Source organism: Struthio camelus, chromosome 2, assembly GCF_040807025.1.
Source record: "Struthio camelus isolate bStrCam1 chromosome 2, bStrCam1.hap1, whole genome shotgun sequence".
NCBI classification, from domain to species: domain Eukaryota; kingdom Metazoa; phylum Chordata; class Aves; order Struthioniformes; family Struthionidae; genus Struthio; species Struthio camelus.
In genome coordinates, this window is record NC_090943.1 from 19,260,446 (window position 1) to 19,276,101 (window position 15,656).

The following is a 15,656-nucleotide window of genomic DNA, read 5'->3' on the forward strand; positions in this document are numbered from 1 at the left end:
TGATAAAATACTGTTTTTTAAAAATCTGTAGGGATAGATCAAATGTTAGCTCTGAAACACTGAGAACTGAAACACACACATGGACTGTTTTCTAGCGTTTCCCCATCCAATTAATGTAGAGAAACTTAGTATTGAAGATAGAAAATAAATTACACTAGAGGTTGCAGTTAGGTATAGCCATAAAAGAGGACTAATCAATTTTGAGATGCATAAAAAATCTAGATGATGTTATTCTACAGTCTGGATGTAGGGAGATATATCTGGGATAATGGGAGACTGGGAGATGACGGAGAAGACAAAAAACGGGATAAAATGATTATATTAGAGATGCTCCAGGGAAACCAGAGACACTTCAGTTCTGTACGTGTAAATATAGGAGAGCTTATTAAGTTTGGGTTCAGCCCTAGCCAGTGGTCTCAAGACGCTTTGCAGTGTTGTATTAATTTGCAGAGCCATCCTAGGCTCTGCATCCCAAGGAAGCACTTATATTCATGATGACCTTGGAAATAATATCTGAGCCAATAAGCCCCACCGAGCCTAGGATGGCTCTACAGGCATATGCATCACACTGGAACATTTTCAGTCATGCTGTTCTCATAGCCTTTACCAAGCAGTGCAAACCATGAGAAGAGAAATGGCGCTAATGGTGTTTTGAGACATCAAAACATTTCTCAAGAGCTTGAGAGGTGTCTTCTTCCTACTAGGGATGCTCACTCCAAAAGAGCTAAGTGAATAGGACAGTGATGGCATGTGGCATCCACCTCCACTGCGTGCTTTCAGTCAGGGAAGCTAGAAACTGGATGTTGGATCTGCTACGCTCCCTTTCACCGCTAATTACCAGGATATTGCCTTTTCTGGGCAAGGTCTTTCTCTTTCTGGTTTTACCCAGAAGCTCTGTGGAGGGAGAAAAACCTTTCCCTGGGAAAGTTTTTTTCATATATACAGATCAAAGAAAGTGCTCTGTTTTAAAGAGTTGGCATCCTTCAACAAACGAGTATCTCAGCAGTAAATTCCAATGAGCCCTCTAATGATGGCCAAACATGCATGGGTCTACTTAGAAAGCTGACTACCATTCAGTGCCTACCCCTTGCAACGGGATGATTCTTTTCATATTGAAACCCTACAAAGTCCTTAAATAAAAGAGGGCCAATTCTTCTGTTAATAAAAAGGATCACTGTCAGAAAATCATCTGCACCAAAAATCCATCAAAAGCATCAAAATGGCTGCTTTAAAGCTGTCCCTTCCTCACAATGTTTTTATAATAGTTTGTTACTGGTGTAAGAGGTGGACCATCTTGACATTTGTCACATAACAGCCTTGTTTCCTGGTTTAGGACTAGGTAGAAAGAAGTAGGATTTCTTGAGGTTCTACATATCTATGGCTTCATCATTCGTTTCTTTGTGCTCCACTTTTCCCGTGCTCTTAGGCCAGTGGATGCCTCCTCCTTCTTGGCATGCAGCATTTTAGGGGATTCAGAAGAGAAGAGTGCCTTCTTGTGATGGGCAGCAGAGATGGCTTAGATAGGGAGCTGGGAAGGGAAGATGTGGAAGGATATCTTTGGGGCAGTGGAAACGGAAAAGCAAAGTCAGGAGGCAACCTGGTGGCCAGAGGGTAAACTGGGAAAAACGAAAGAAGAAAGCAAGCCAAAATGAGACCAAAGGAACAGGGGCTCCTGCAGAGCAAGGAAGGGGAACAACTGAGCTGAGAGGTTGAGTAAAGGCTAGTGGGAATGAGAGAAAAGGAAGGACTGTTGGGATCAGAGCACTGGTGAGGGGCAAAGATAAGCATGCAGGAGGGATGAAGAGGAGAGAGTTGTATGAAAAATGAGGTTGAGACAGAAGGCAAATCCTGCAAGTGAAAATATATTAGAGGAGAAAGGTCATGTCAAAATACAGTAGAGCTATTTATTTTTGTGCTGCTCTTATCTTATGCATTCTCAAGGCAGCAATTTTGAATCTTATTATTTCTGTGCTCTCCAGCGGCTTACGCTGCCTAGCAATGTGTGGTTGGCGTGTGCATGCTCTGTCGTGGCAGAGCTCTCCTGCTGCCTAGCAACTGGCAGCGCGAGTGGCAAGGTGTCCCGCCGACGGGGCACCAGACCCCAAGCACGCAGCCTCTGCAGCACCGGGACGCAGCCCTACAGCACGCCAGCTCCAAATATCTCTGCCTTCACAGTGAGGAGGGAGGGAACGTCTCTGGTTGGTACAACTGTAATGAAAAACTTAAAAATATTACTTGAGAAAAGCACATGCAGAGATGCCCAGGAGAGTGCAGAGAGCCCGGCAAATTATCTCCAAGAAGCGGGAACAACCTCATTCATCTCTCCAACACTCAGATACCCTGTGATGATAATTAAAATATCAACACGGTTAATTATTTTAGTTCTTAAGTAAATCTCTGTGTGCTAGATCTAAAGCACAGGAAGGCAAACCAATATAGCTCTGTAGCTTCTTGACCAGTTACTTCTAATATGGAATAAGAAACACCAAAAAAGCCTCTTTTTGTCCCAGAAAAAAAAAAGATTTTGGTAAGTATTCATGTAGGATTGTCCTAGTACAGCTGCACTTGTGTAACTATATCACAGTAATCAATAACAATTTTCTGACAAGAACATGAGGCTTGGCATTTGGCAGTAGAGCTGACATGGCTGATCCGAAGAGGTGCCATGTCCCCTACACTTCCAGCTGTCCCCTCTGATCCCTCATCTCCCTCTCCAGTGCCCTAGTCAAAAACACTTGTGTGGCTAGACAGCTGGATCAAGAACTGATCCAGCCGAGAAACCGTCCAACAAGAAATAAATGGTTATTTTCCAATCAACACTACTGAAGCAAGTACTGTTCCCAAGGGAAAAACAAAGACATACATCAATCTGTGGCCTAGAAAACAGAACAGACAGTTACAGAACTACATAAATTATAGTGCAGGAGAAGTTGCTTTGATGCTACAGCTGGATGCATTTAGAAGACAGCCACATTCTTCTGTGCTAGTCAGGAATGAGCTACGTCCCAGAAGGACAGTATTGCCCCTGGAGACCACCATGCCCACTGAGGGGGAAGTGAAGCTCATATAGGCAGTTGAGACACAGAGTTACACAAGCACACTTTACTCTGAATGAGATCTCGTTCTAATGATTGCTTAGTTGGAGCTTGAAGAGCATCATTACATTTTTTTCTCCACCAGTCCAGGCTCTAGTAAAATGTTTTAGTCTCACTTCTCTTGCACACTTTCATAAATCTTGAGCAAGTTAGTTAACTTTCCATTCTCATCAACAGTTCATTGTCTAGAACTATGGGAAAGTGTGATAATTAAAAAAAACAGCATAAAACAGTTTCTAAAGGACACCATGGTGAACGCAGTTCAGACATACACCAGTGTCTTCAAAAAAGGTCAACTTAGGTCCAAGGGTTTATTGGCTCTGGCTCAGTGCTGGTTTTGCTAGGTTTGGCAAGTTCTTATACAGCTACCTGAATGCGTCTGTGCTTTCAGGTGCATGGGAATTGCTTCGTGTACACACCATACATGTTCATGGAGCCAGCTTGGGTCTAGTGCATCTGAGTCAATACATCCCCTGAGAACCTGAGAGATGAGGAACACACTGTAAAGACACTCAGGTGAACCTCCAGGGAGTCATTTTGAAACCAGGAGGACTAACATGGATCAGGAGCTAATAAGGCCTGCTGATCTGGTTGAGCACATCCACACTATGTTTCCCAGTGCCTCTCATCTAGCCTGGCCTAGCAGCAACATACCTGTGGTTGTATGGCACTGAGTTAAAAAGTTCTGCTGGAGTTGACCTAGCTCGGTGTGGAGCCAGCTGTTGTGTTTCTATACTTGCAGTAGCTCTATCCTCTATGTACTGGTTAAACCCTGGCTGTGCAAGTAAGGCTACAACAAGTGCTGTAGCACATGTCACAAGATGGCGCTCTTTGATGCGGTCTTCCAAGCTCCTCTTGGGCTGCAATCACACTTTAGGAAGAGTTGGCAAGTTTGGGGTTTATGCAAGGCATTTTGGGTTGAGATCCATGGAGGGAAAGGGGCCGTATGAACACCTGAAGCCTCTGCTCTACTGTTTGAGGAGGGTGTATTCACTAAGGGCCACCACTCCCCTACTCAGCTTGCTGTTCTGCCATCTGCTTTTAGGGCTTGTTTGCCCACTGAAGCGAAGCACAATGCATTTAGCAAAATACACATAACTGATTTTTCCAATATTGAAAAAAGTTGATGTTCAAGACCCCAAACATCTGCCAACCCTTCATACAGGGGCAGCAATAGCATTTGAAGAAGAACTACCAACAATTGTGCTGCGTTTGAGGATGTTAACAGCTTCCATGAAGTCAGTCTTTGATCTGTAGGTAATTACAAACTCATCCAAGCCAATGGGTGCGTTAAGCAATTTGCAGCCAGACTGAATAAAGACATGAAATTTGTCTTTGTATTATAGCTGGAAACAAGGAGAAGTCAGTGCCCAAGACAGTTTCTGATCACATTTGCTGTGGGACCCATTAAAGGCTTGTCTATATTTCAGTACTGTTGCATATCAAATTTACTTTATATTAAAATGGCACCTAAAATCCTAAATAAAATGTTTGATTGGAAATTATATGCTGTCCTAAAGAGAATTATCGAAACCACTTTGGAAACAATTTTGTTGAGCTGCCAAACGAATTAACCTGCGGAGCAATGTAGACTCCTCTCTATCCCACAGGAAGTGCTGTAGCAGGTCCTTTCTGCGATGTCCCAGGATGCACTGGAATGCCTTTCTGTGTAGCTGTCTCACCGTTCCCCAGCCAGGTGGTGGTTTTTGTAACTCCAGCTGCAAAGACCTTCCCAGGCCCACACGTCCTTCCCAGGCCCCCTGCCATTCATGCTTGGTTCCAGCGCTCTAGACTGAGATGCTGGACTTTGCTGACCTCTCAGGGAGAGGCAGATATATTTTTCCTTTCTCTTGACTTAGGCAAGCAGGTATGCCAAAGGATCCTGCCCAGAGTGGTTTTCAGTACTACAGACAGAGAAAGGACTCCACTGGACAATGAACATGCAAAATACCATGACTGTGCCGCAATTTAAGGCAATCTGCTCTTACTAGGATGTCTTTGAGGGTGTCATTCCTAAATACGTTGACATTTCTCTGCTATGGGTTTCTCCAGGACAATTACTAAAATGCAAAGGCTGACCCCAGTTGTGTTTGTGAGTGCGTACACAAGGCAAGCAAAGCCAAGGCATGAATAATGGAGCTAGGAAACAGCTCTGTTTGGGCCTGCTACTTACTGGAAGGCAGGCTTGGACTTCTCAGCACATAAGGCACCTGCTGTTATTGGCTTCTTTCTGGTATGAACACGGAAAGAGGATTTGACTTTCAAAAAAATATATGCAAAAAATATTTTACTGAAGAATCACTGGACCCTTATCCATCACATCTTTTCAACAACAATTGGACAAAAGCCTAAACAACGATTAACAACTACGGCAAGAGAGTGCCACAAATAACGTATTCATCCCAGTATAATATTTAAGTTCTTCTTATGATATTAAAAAGATAAATGCTAATTGTTTGTGAATTGTCACTTCTGGGCAGGCCCAGAAAAAAAAAAAATCTACACAGCTTAGATTTGGTGTTTTTCCTACTCCACGGGAGAACCAGCTGGGAACAGACTTCCCCTCGGACTAATTACCTCTAATTGTGACGCTCTTACCACCTTACCAATTTCTGCCACCCTTTGCTGTTATGCTGCTCGAGCCTTGCCCTGCCCCATCTGAGGTGGTCGCTGGCCAGAGCACCAGCGCAGAGCTTCACCCCGCACCCTGTTGCCGCTTCTCCTGGAGAGGTGACCCTCGCCCAGGGCAGCCCTGGTGGGACTGGGTTTTTCTGAGGAGGGACGAAACGAGCAGCAGGAAAAGAGGCGCTGGAGAAGGGCTCGGAGAGCCAGGGGCGGGGGCAGCGCTCGCAGCCCGCGCGTTGCGGTCGGCGATGCGTGTCGTGACCGACCCCCGGGCCCTCGCCCAGGCCCTCCGCCGCCGCGACAGCCTCGTTCAGCTCGGCGAGAGGATGGCGCTGCCCCCTTCCCTCCTCCCTCCCTTCCTGCCCGCCCGCCCCTCATGAGGCCGGCGGCCCCTCTCCCGCCTCCCTCCGCGGAGGCCGCGCCGGGAGGGCAGCGGCGGCCCCCCGAGCACCGCCACCATCCCGCCGCGGCCGCGGGCGGCGGCCATGAGCAGCGCCCGCCTCGCCGCGCAAGCGCCCTACGCGGAGCAGCGGTGCCTACGATTCCCAGCTTCCTTTGCAAAGAGCTTTTTTTTCTTTTTTTTCTTTTTTTTTTTTTTCCTCCTCTCTCCGAGGGGGCAGGATGGGTGGGGAAAGCGAGAGCTCACGAAAGCGAGGCGAGGAGGAATCCCACAATACCAGGCGGGTTGTGAGCTCGGAGCTGCCGCTGTCTCTTTAATGCAGGAGGAAGCGATGCGGAGGGGTGGAAAATGGCAGAGTTGCAGATGTTACTAGAGGAGGAAATCCCTTCTGGCAAGCGGGCTCTGCTCGAGAGCTACCAGAACCTCACTCGGGTCGCCGACTACTGCGAAAACAACTACATCCAGGTGAGGGGCGGCGGGGGCAGCGCCCGTGCGGCGCACCGGGGCGCGGAGGCTGGCGGCAGGGCGGGGAGGCAGGGCGGCTCTCCGGTGCGGGCGGCGGCGCGGAGCCGGGGCCGCGGCCGCCTCTGGGGCACCGCGGCGCCCCGCTGCCCCCGCCGCGGCTCCCTGCCCGCCCCCGCCCCTCCGCCGTTCCCCCGGATTTGCGTTTTCTTTTAACTTTTCTCGCTGAACGACTGGATTTTCCTCTCCCCCGCTCCGAAGGGGGGGGGGTTATTATGTCAGTCCGGCTCAGAGGGTGTGTCTTTTTTTTTCTTTTTTAAATTTATTTATTATGAGTCACATCCCGGAGACCTCCCTGGGCGGGGGGGGGATGGTGGTGGGGCTTGTGAGCCGCGCCGTGTGGCCGGGTCAGAGCCGGTGTCTCAGGTTTCCCCGTCAGCCGTCGCCCCGCGGCGGCGCGGCTCCTTCGGGGCAGCGCGGGGCGCTCGGTGTGGCGGGCGGCGAGGCGGGCCCGCCGCGGCGGTTGGTGGCGGTTGGTGAGGCGGGCAGCGCCGCGCCTCACGTGGAGCGGCGGCGCGCGGCTTTCGCACCTGAGGCGCGGGGGCCGCGGGCGGCGCTGAGGGGCGGCGGGGGGGGGCGGCGGGGCACGGCGCGCGCGCGCGGCTGACATCACGCAGGGCCGTCGCCCGAGGGACCTCGCCGTGGAAATTCTGCTTTTAATCCCGGCCGCGTAATTCTCGCCGAGGCCCCGCGAATCACTGTCTTGGCGTGATGCGCTGCAGGTTTGAATCGTGAAAAGGAGCGGTTTGTGAGAGCAGGAAGCGGCCGGCATACCGGTGCTAACGTGTGAGCGTGATGTGGTATTTCAAAATGGCAATCTGTGCCTCTTGGAGGCTTCCTAGTTCAACCATCCTATGACAGTAATTTTAGACCGGCTCTCTGTTGCTGGAAGAGGCTCCATTGGTTGAAGCTTGTCTACACCAGTCAGTGCGTATTTTTTTTTCCCCTCGTAGCTTGCTGGTGCTTCTTGGCCTTGCTTTAAGTCATTTTTGTGAAGCTACTTTAAGCACACTTTAATTTATTTTATTTTTTGAGGGTTTGGCTTTGCAGCATTTAAGTCGGAATGTAGATCTGTATATGTAGCCATACTGATGTGGATTCAGAGCCACGAAGAGATGCTCAGATTAAACATTCTTTCATTTTTTCTTAAAAAAAAAAAAAAGCAATTAAATTACACTACTTACTAGACAGCTTGTAAAGTTGACTTGTTGAATGTAATACTAGACTACCTGTAATGAGTACTTAATAAGTGTTATTAAAATCTTTGGTGTCCATTGTTGCTAGTACACTTACTATTTTTAATAATGGAGCAGCAAACTTGAAAACCAGGCTATAAGAATCTGTACTGGAATCTGTTTTCTTTTTTTTTTTTTTAATATGAGCTAATGTTGGTATTTAGATTAAAGCTGTACTAACGAGCCGTGTTTTTTAAGACTCTTTTTCTGTGAGGCAATAAGAGTTGATGTGTATTTACTCTTCCGACTTGTTTGCTCCACCCAAATAAAGCTGCTGATATAAATGCTTCTAAGAGGCGAGGTTCATTTAGTTTTACTCATGGGAAATTATGACAAATACATGAGTATGGTAATTACAGCACAAGTTTTGACCCGTCTCCTGACTTTTTCTCCTGTGTTAAAAAGTTGCAGAGTATCTTCGGCTATATGATTTTTTTCAGGGTCCTAAAACTTGCCTTCTCTTTTTCAAGCAAGCAAAAAACATTTAAACTCCTTCTCATCCAGTTGTTTGTCAGGATTTTTTCCCCCCTCTAGCTCATTTTCACCTCAAGTATCAGGGTCAATTGGATATGGAATTGGTACAGTCTGATGGTTTATCTGTGTACAGCTGTGTTTATCCTTTTTGGAAGGAAGCTGAAGTTCTAAAATTCCTAATAAGGATTTAAGCAGCAGCTCTGAAGAATGTATACCTAGCTTGCATGGTGCACAGATCAGACTCAAGTCAGTAAAAATGGCAAATATATCTATAAAACTGATTTTTTTTTGAATGTCTGGTAGAGGGTTTTTTTGGTTTTTTTTTTTTTCTTTTTAATCAGCACTTTGTGCAAAGCCATCTGCTCTCCAGTTGGACTACTGAACAGATTATACTTCCTGTGCCTGTGGTCGTGCCACTGCAGGATTAGGCAATATGACACTGAGAGTCTGGGTTGTGAGGACTGGGAGAGTGTGTGTATGTATGTGTGTGTGTGTGCGCGTGCGTGTGTGGTATGGGAAGGGAAGGGAGGAAAGAGGAAGAGGCTTAACCAACACAAAATGTAAACTGTTTGTGTTTAATATAATTGAGTTAGTAACTAATAGTCAATGCAACAGGGAGCATTTAAAAAGAAGGGGGTAAAAAAAAAAAAAAAAACAGGCCAGAATGGAGAACCTATATGTTAAGTGAGTGCTAAAATAGTTTAGGATTGGCTATGTGTCATAATTTGTCCTATGTAACTGACTCAAACTGTCCTCTTTGAGTTTGGATAGCTTTGAGTCTGGATAGTTTTCTGTCTTTGTATGGGAAAGATTGTGTGCTATTTAGTATAAAATCTATTATTCTGTACTCAGACCTCCTCTGCATGGTGAGGTTGAGATGGAACAAGTTTGATTATTCTGTTTGCTGGTATTAACAATTTACAATAATTATAATAGCACTCATTCACTCAAAACTCTTGATATTATTATTTTTTAATTCTTTGTTTACTTTAACAAAAGTATAATTCTCTTTCATAAGAATACTAAGCTTTTTTTTTTTCCTTTGGAAAAGATATTACTGTATTCAAACTATATCTGTATTTTTGCATCTGAAAAGAATATGAGCCTTTTCTTTTCTTTTTTTTTTTTTTTCCTCTCTTTATCTCTCTCTCTGATTTTATTCTGGCTGCTGGGAGTAATTTGGTGAAGTCCAGAGTCTTTCCAGCTTTTCCAGAAAATTTATCTTCAATGTCTCTATGGAGTCATCAAAAAAACCTCAACTACCCCCTCCCCTGAAACACGTACACCCCCCCCCCCAAAAAAAAAAAAAAAACCAAAAAAACAGCAACACCTCCATGGAACTTAGCTCCCTAAAGGTGTATGTAATATATTGACAGTAAGCATCCTTTTGCTGAAGTGGTCACGAAAGATGACAGAAGAGCATTTGGGGCTTTCAAGCTGAAAATCACTGTTCTTGGGCAAGCAGGAAGCAGTTTCTTGCTCAGGCAGGCGGTGAATAAATTAGAATTCCAGGCAGTAACAGAGTTTGCCCTCCAGACCATGGTTATCTAAAAGGTTTATCTGATAGGAAGGGAAAAGAATCTGGGAGAAGCAGAGCAAATAGGTTTTTTTTTTTTTTTTAAATGAAGAACTGCAGTGCTAAAAGGAAATTACAGTATGGTGGCAGTTTTAGAGGGAGAGGAGACAGAAGAAGACAGAAAAAAGGGAAGGGAAACCAAGTGCAGAAACAGTAATAAAAGGAAGTTTTGATGCTGTTCATGGGGATTTAGGCTTTGACTAGAAGGAAAAAAAAGTGTATAAATAACTGCATTACTAAATTTGCAACTATTTAAAATCCTGTGTTTCTGGATAGAAGCTTAAGTGACAAGTGGGTAGAAGACTATTCTTATTTTCTTTTAGAGCAGAGACTTAAACTCTTCTAATAGTTTTGAAAAGCAGATTTTGAACCTTGGATCTTTAGCTGGCAGTGTGGATTTTTTCCTTCTGGAAATGAGGTAGTGGTTGAGTGTGTGTGATTTTTTTTATTTTTAAGTTTGTTTGAAACACAAATAAATTAACATTTTTTTTCTTTCTAAATGTTTTTTTCGGCACTCTAGAATACTGATGTGACTCTGCCCTCTTAGTGATGTAGATATATACTTGTAAATAGGCATGCCTTTATGATAATGTGTAGCAGGATCAGTGGAAAGAGCAGAGGTGGAACTATCTTCTAACAGAAATAAAAGGAACTTTTCCATAGGTTCTGCACAAATGTAAGTTCCAGTGCCTTATGCCTTTCCCCAAATCCTCTTGTCTGAGAATAAAATCTGTGGCTGCCCCTTGTGGGGAGTGTGGAGCGGTAAAAGGATATCTGAAAAGGTAGAGCATAAAACTGAAGATGCTGGTGAGGAATTTGAGGTACTACGTTGCTATCAGTATCCCAAACTCTAGGAAAACTTTATCAGCGGTAGTACAGAAATAACATAGTTTCAGTATTTACAGTTCTAATTATGACTCTTCAGTTGAAAATACTAACTTTTAGAGAGATTCACTAGTCAATTTCCAGGCTGAATTGAATTAATTTTAGTTTTTAATAGATTTGTCTACAGTAAGTAGCTTATGAAGAGTTAAAAGTGACAGAGGAAACCAGTGTTTCCAGTGTTACTGTGCTGAAGACTTCCTCTTGAACAGCTTCTGTTGCCTGGTATAGCACAGAGATGCCTCTTCTGTAAAACACAACTTAGAACTTTCCCCTACTATTTAAATTGGCCATCTCCTGTAGCCTTGTTGATGCATAGACAAATGCATAGTTTGCATCATTTTTTTTCTGTCTAGACCACTTGGGAAGATTCATTAGTAATTTTTTTTTTTAAAGCTCAAATATCATTTTAATGTGACTGTGAGAAACTGTAAATGAATAGGTTGGAATACAAATCATTTGTGTAAATTATGATCTTGATGGTCTCTAGTGGGTAGAGTTAGCTGCTTTGGAAAATAAGTTGAGTCAAAGACGTTTTAAGGAAGTAAGCACTGCGTTGCTTAAACTTGTGATTTTGGTTGGTGTTGTGTTGTTTCTTCCTGTAGCTTCCAACTGGTATATGAAAACTGAAGAGTCAACTAAACAAGCTATTCTGAATAAAACAAACAAAAGCAGAGTCAGATTTCAGTTTGACCCCTATTACAGGAAATTGAAGGTGTCTTTCCAATTGGTGGAAAAAACATGTGGTGTTGGGGTTGGAGGACAAGGAATGCGGCGTATAAAAGTTGTACAAATCCCAATGTGATCTTTCGGTGCCAATGTAGGAATGCTTTCCCTCTGATAGTTCAGATGTTCTGTGCTTCCTGTACAGTAAATAGTACATAACCAAAAATATTGTTTTATTTTCAATATTTTTTTTCTTAAGTATTGGTAAGTGACGTGACACTCGAGTTACTTGCCTGAAGTATAGAACGTGGCTTAGCTTAGTTCAGTACAAAGAAGTTCACTCAGAATGTCTAATTCAGGAAATGACCTGCTTTAAAAGGATAAACTTCTTAAGTTGTCACTAATATAAGTCTTTTATGTGTTGTGGGAACTTGCATGCTTTTATGTTCATAGATTAATTAGTTTGTATCATGAGAGTAAATACAGTGTTTTTTTATTTCAGTGCTGGAAAATTTTACAGAAAGAGCAAATTAAGCTAGTCCACTTTCCATAATACCAGAATATAATTTTAGAGATGATAAATTAGAGAGCTAAAAGCAAAGAGATAAAATGTGTATGTACCATCTGCTATCCTTTGTAGGTTTAAATCATACTCTGCCTTTTTTTTTTTTTTTTTTTTTTTTAAGAAAAGGCATTAGTTTATACTTTAAACACTGTTCTTTTTTTAAGGTAGATTAACTAAACATTTGCCATCAGTATGAAAGGCACTGGTGGTTCTGTATTTTAAAAAAAAAAAAAAAAAAACCTTATCTCAGATATGGGTTGATGGCTTGGACATGTATTTCTTCTGTGCCAGTGCGTTGTCTGTATTTTGGAAAATGTAGCCAAGTATTTAGCTCTAAAGCAGCAATAAGACAGTGATACAACTTGCCTGAATTGTCCAAGTTTGAAATGTTTCATTTGATTTTTGTACATTCAATTTAAGAAGCTAACGAGATGTCAGCTTCTTTTCCAGCTCCATTTCCCACTAGTACTTCAGCAGATGATTGTCAGCCCTGTGATACTATAATTGGAAAAGGCAGAATGGATTGGGTTAAGCTACTGCAGGTGGATGCTGCTTCTTCCACAAGAGTGTTGCCGCTCCATTCCTTGTGCGTGGGTATTGGAATGAAGAAGTTTGCAGGTGGTCTGTTGTTAATGTATATTAAAGCATGATCCTTGCTCTTTGCTGAGCTCACTGCACCCAGCATTTGGAAGTGCTGGAGGGAAGAGAGGGAGACGTGTATAAGAGGGAATTGTGTCTAATACTTCTCTCCTTCCAAATCGAGGGGAGCTTGTTGCAGTGAGCAGCTCTTGCAGTAAGGAGAGAAAATAGGCCTTTAGGATGGCTCATAAGTGGATCATGTTGTAATGAAGATAAGAGCAGTCTGTGAACAAACAGGAAGCATTGCAGCTCTGAGGGCTGAGTTTGCTGTTAGTATGGGCAGTACCAATCTAAGTTTAACAACAAAAAAACAAACCCTGAAACAAAAGCTTGTGCTGCTTCCCAACATCTTTGTTTAGTATGTTGAACTGTCTTCGTCTTACAGAAGTGTAAATGGAGGCATGGAGTTTATAACTGGCTAGTGAAAGGTCATACAGGGACCTGCTGTTAGATTTAGGAACAGAACCCAATTGTTTTGGACTGCTAGCCCCTGCCCCCCCACCCCCTTTTCAAATTGCCTCTGTTGTAATATGGCATAGCAATGACTGTATCCTCTCAAAAATATGGAGAGACTGGAATGAATCCCTTGGGAAAACATGCACCTGAAACTTTCATTAAAATCATTAATACCAATTACTTGTAAAAAGTTTTACCTACCTGTTCTCCTAAGAACCTTTAAATGCTAGTTTTCAGCTTGTTCTGTAAACTTCTGGAGTTATATAATGCTCACAATACTGTCTCTTTTAAAAGGCTGATGGGTTTCCCTGTCCAGGCAGAGGCACTCTTTCCTCTTCTTTCTTCTTGGTGAAAGCCGTCTGCGTTTGATAGTTCTGGTGATTGAAATTTTGTTTTATCTGCAGACCAGCAGGGTAGTAGCTCTGTAGACAAAGTGTCAGTTCTGATGTAGTAAGGCATCCTTGAGACCCAGAGAAAGAAAGATACCCTCTCTTTTCTGTGTTCAGTCCTTAATTAGTAACTTCCAGTCAAAAGGATCATGGTGAGGTTTTTATTTGTTGTTACCAAGTTGGAAATGACTTGTGGGTCCCCAGTTACTCAGTGCGAAGCTTATTCAAAATTACCCAAGCAGGTTGACTGTGACATGCAGCATTCCTGTTCTTCTTAGTGTTTGTGTTACTGAGGACCGTATTCCTCTGACTTCATTTCCCATCCCTTCCTCTTCCCCTCCTCCCCCCCCCCCCCCACCAGTCTGAGCACCAGGGACAGTCATGGGTGGGTTTGGTCACAAGGATCCTCCCTTTCCCTCCATCCCTAGATAAAGGGAGGTAACTGCTGAATTTGTAATAGTAAATGTAGTACCTCATTGCGGTTCTTCCCTTTTCCTGTTGGTGAGGCAGCTGCTGCAGACAGACACTGTTTTGTGTGGATTGTCGAAACACCCTCTCGCAGCTCAAAACTTGCACAGAGCCACTGGAGGCCAAGACTGCTGTGCTGTGGAGAACAGGTTACGATGTGCTCCTGAACAGAGCTCTATAAGCAAGATGGTGCCTGCAGGTGCCTTTCCTTCACCCCTAGCCTGTCAGCATGCCCTTCTGATTGTGCTGTAGGAGCTCAGTCAAATATTTCATTTGCTTAGTTCCAGAGAGTGAAATAAAAGATATAGCACTTCAAACAGCTTGGATCTTTGAGGAATCTATTTATCATACATCAAATGAAAGCAGAGCTCTAAACCTCCCCTCTTGGTATTAGAGGGAGTGTGTACTTTTTTTCTCCCTCCTTCTTCCCCCACCAGGTTAATTTAGAGTGTAAATGCTTCCTCTGGTTGATATTATTCAAGTAACATTATCCATTGCTTATGCAAGTCCTTACTACTGTTAACAGGAACCATGTAAGAATACTTCCTGACAGAGTGTGGATTTGTTACTCGATGCAGATAGTTTAGAAAGGAAGGGAAAAAACCTGCAAGATAATTTCAACTTGGGAAAAATATGAGCACAGCACTTCAGTATACAACTTGTAAAATTCAACAGTCTGTATGAACATGAGATGAAATTGGTAGCCAATAACAACTACTTGGTGGCTAATCTGACAAAACAAACTAGTTTTACTCTGAAAAAGGTCTTCCTGTTTACAAGAGGACTTTATTTTTTAATAATATTTTTGTCTGAGAATCCAGATCAGATGCTTTGGCAAACTGAAATGGGATCTGAAAATCGAAACTTTTTGTAGTTTGTGCCTCTCCTGCAATAAAGTCACTTTATAACTGTTACGGAAGATGGGTGCCGTCTTTCCTTTTCTGGCGTAGTGGAACGTTCTCTAAGAACAATGAAGATTGTATTTCTTGCGCTAAGATACAGTTTTCTTGGGGGTGGGATGAAATTGTTTCCCCAAGAATGAAGGGCTACTGCTTGCTTTATGCTTTCTTTTTTGCATGCAGAGCAGGTGATCTTGTGTTAATGTACCTTAAGAGAGCACTTATATTTGTGAAACAATGTATTCCCTCCCTCTTCCTTCCTCCCTCTCCAAAAACCCTCAAACAATCAAGTATATGTTTCCCCAGCAGAAGAACAAATGTGTTGCTTCATGTGCTGTTACAGAGGTTCTAATACGACAGTGATGAACAGGTAAAGAACTCATGGAGAAGAGAATCCGTATCTTTTTTTTCCTAATTTTATTTTAAACCTCAGAGACAGGTCAGAGTGAAATATTGTGTCCTGTTACTTTTGTTAAGAAAGCAGGGAGGCCTCTCAAGTATTTGAACAGGAGAGGCTTACTAAACAAATGCTGATTTGACATCCTCAGAGTTTAATGTTCTTACTGGGTGATCTTAATATTATAAATAGTTCTATTAAAAAAACAGCTTATTTTACTACTGGAGTCATAACAATTCTTTAATATCCTTGAAAAAAAATTGAGGTGTCGGCTCTTCTGGCTACTTTCACGCCACTGTTTCACAAGATAACATTTTTTCCAAGCTATACTTTCAGACAAGTATGTTTCCCCCCACCCCGGTAACCTT

At 43.3% G+C, this 15,656-nt stretch overlaps 1 protein-coding gene across 10 annotated transcripts in view; it reads left to right on the plus strand.

Annotated features, from left to right (window-relative positions):
* The first annotated feature begins 6,138 nt into the window (after window positions 1–6,138).
* The window catches only part of ABI1 (abl interactor 1), an 84,255-nt gene continuing 74,737 nt past the window's right edge, over window positions 6,139–15,656 (plus strand). For 5 of the 10 annotated variants that reach the window (XM_009679597.2, XM_009679600.2, XM_009679599.2 and 2 more), the window contains exon 1: window positions 6,337–6,585. In XM_009679597.2, coding sequence (XP_009677892.2) covers window positions 6,469–6,585 — 117 coding nt within the window. In that variant the 5' untranslated portion in view covers window positions 6,337–6,468. Of the gene's footprint in view, window positions 6,586–7,276; window positions 7,570–15,656 lie in introns of those variants that run through there. The other 5 variants (XM_009679598.2, XM_009679602.2, XM_009679604.2 and 2 more) reach the window with 3 other exon arrangements.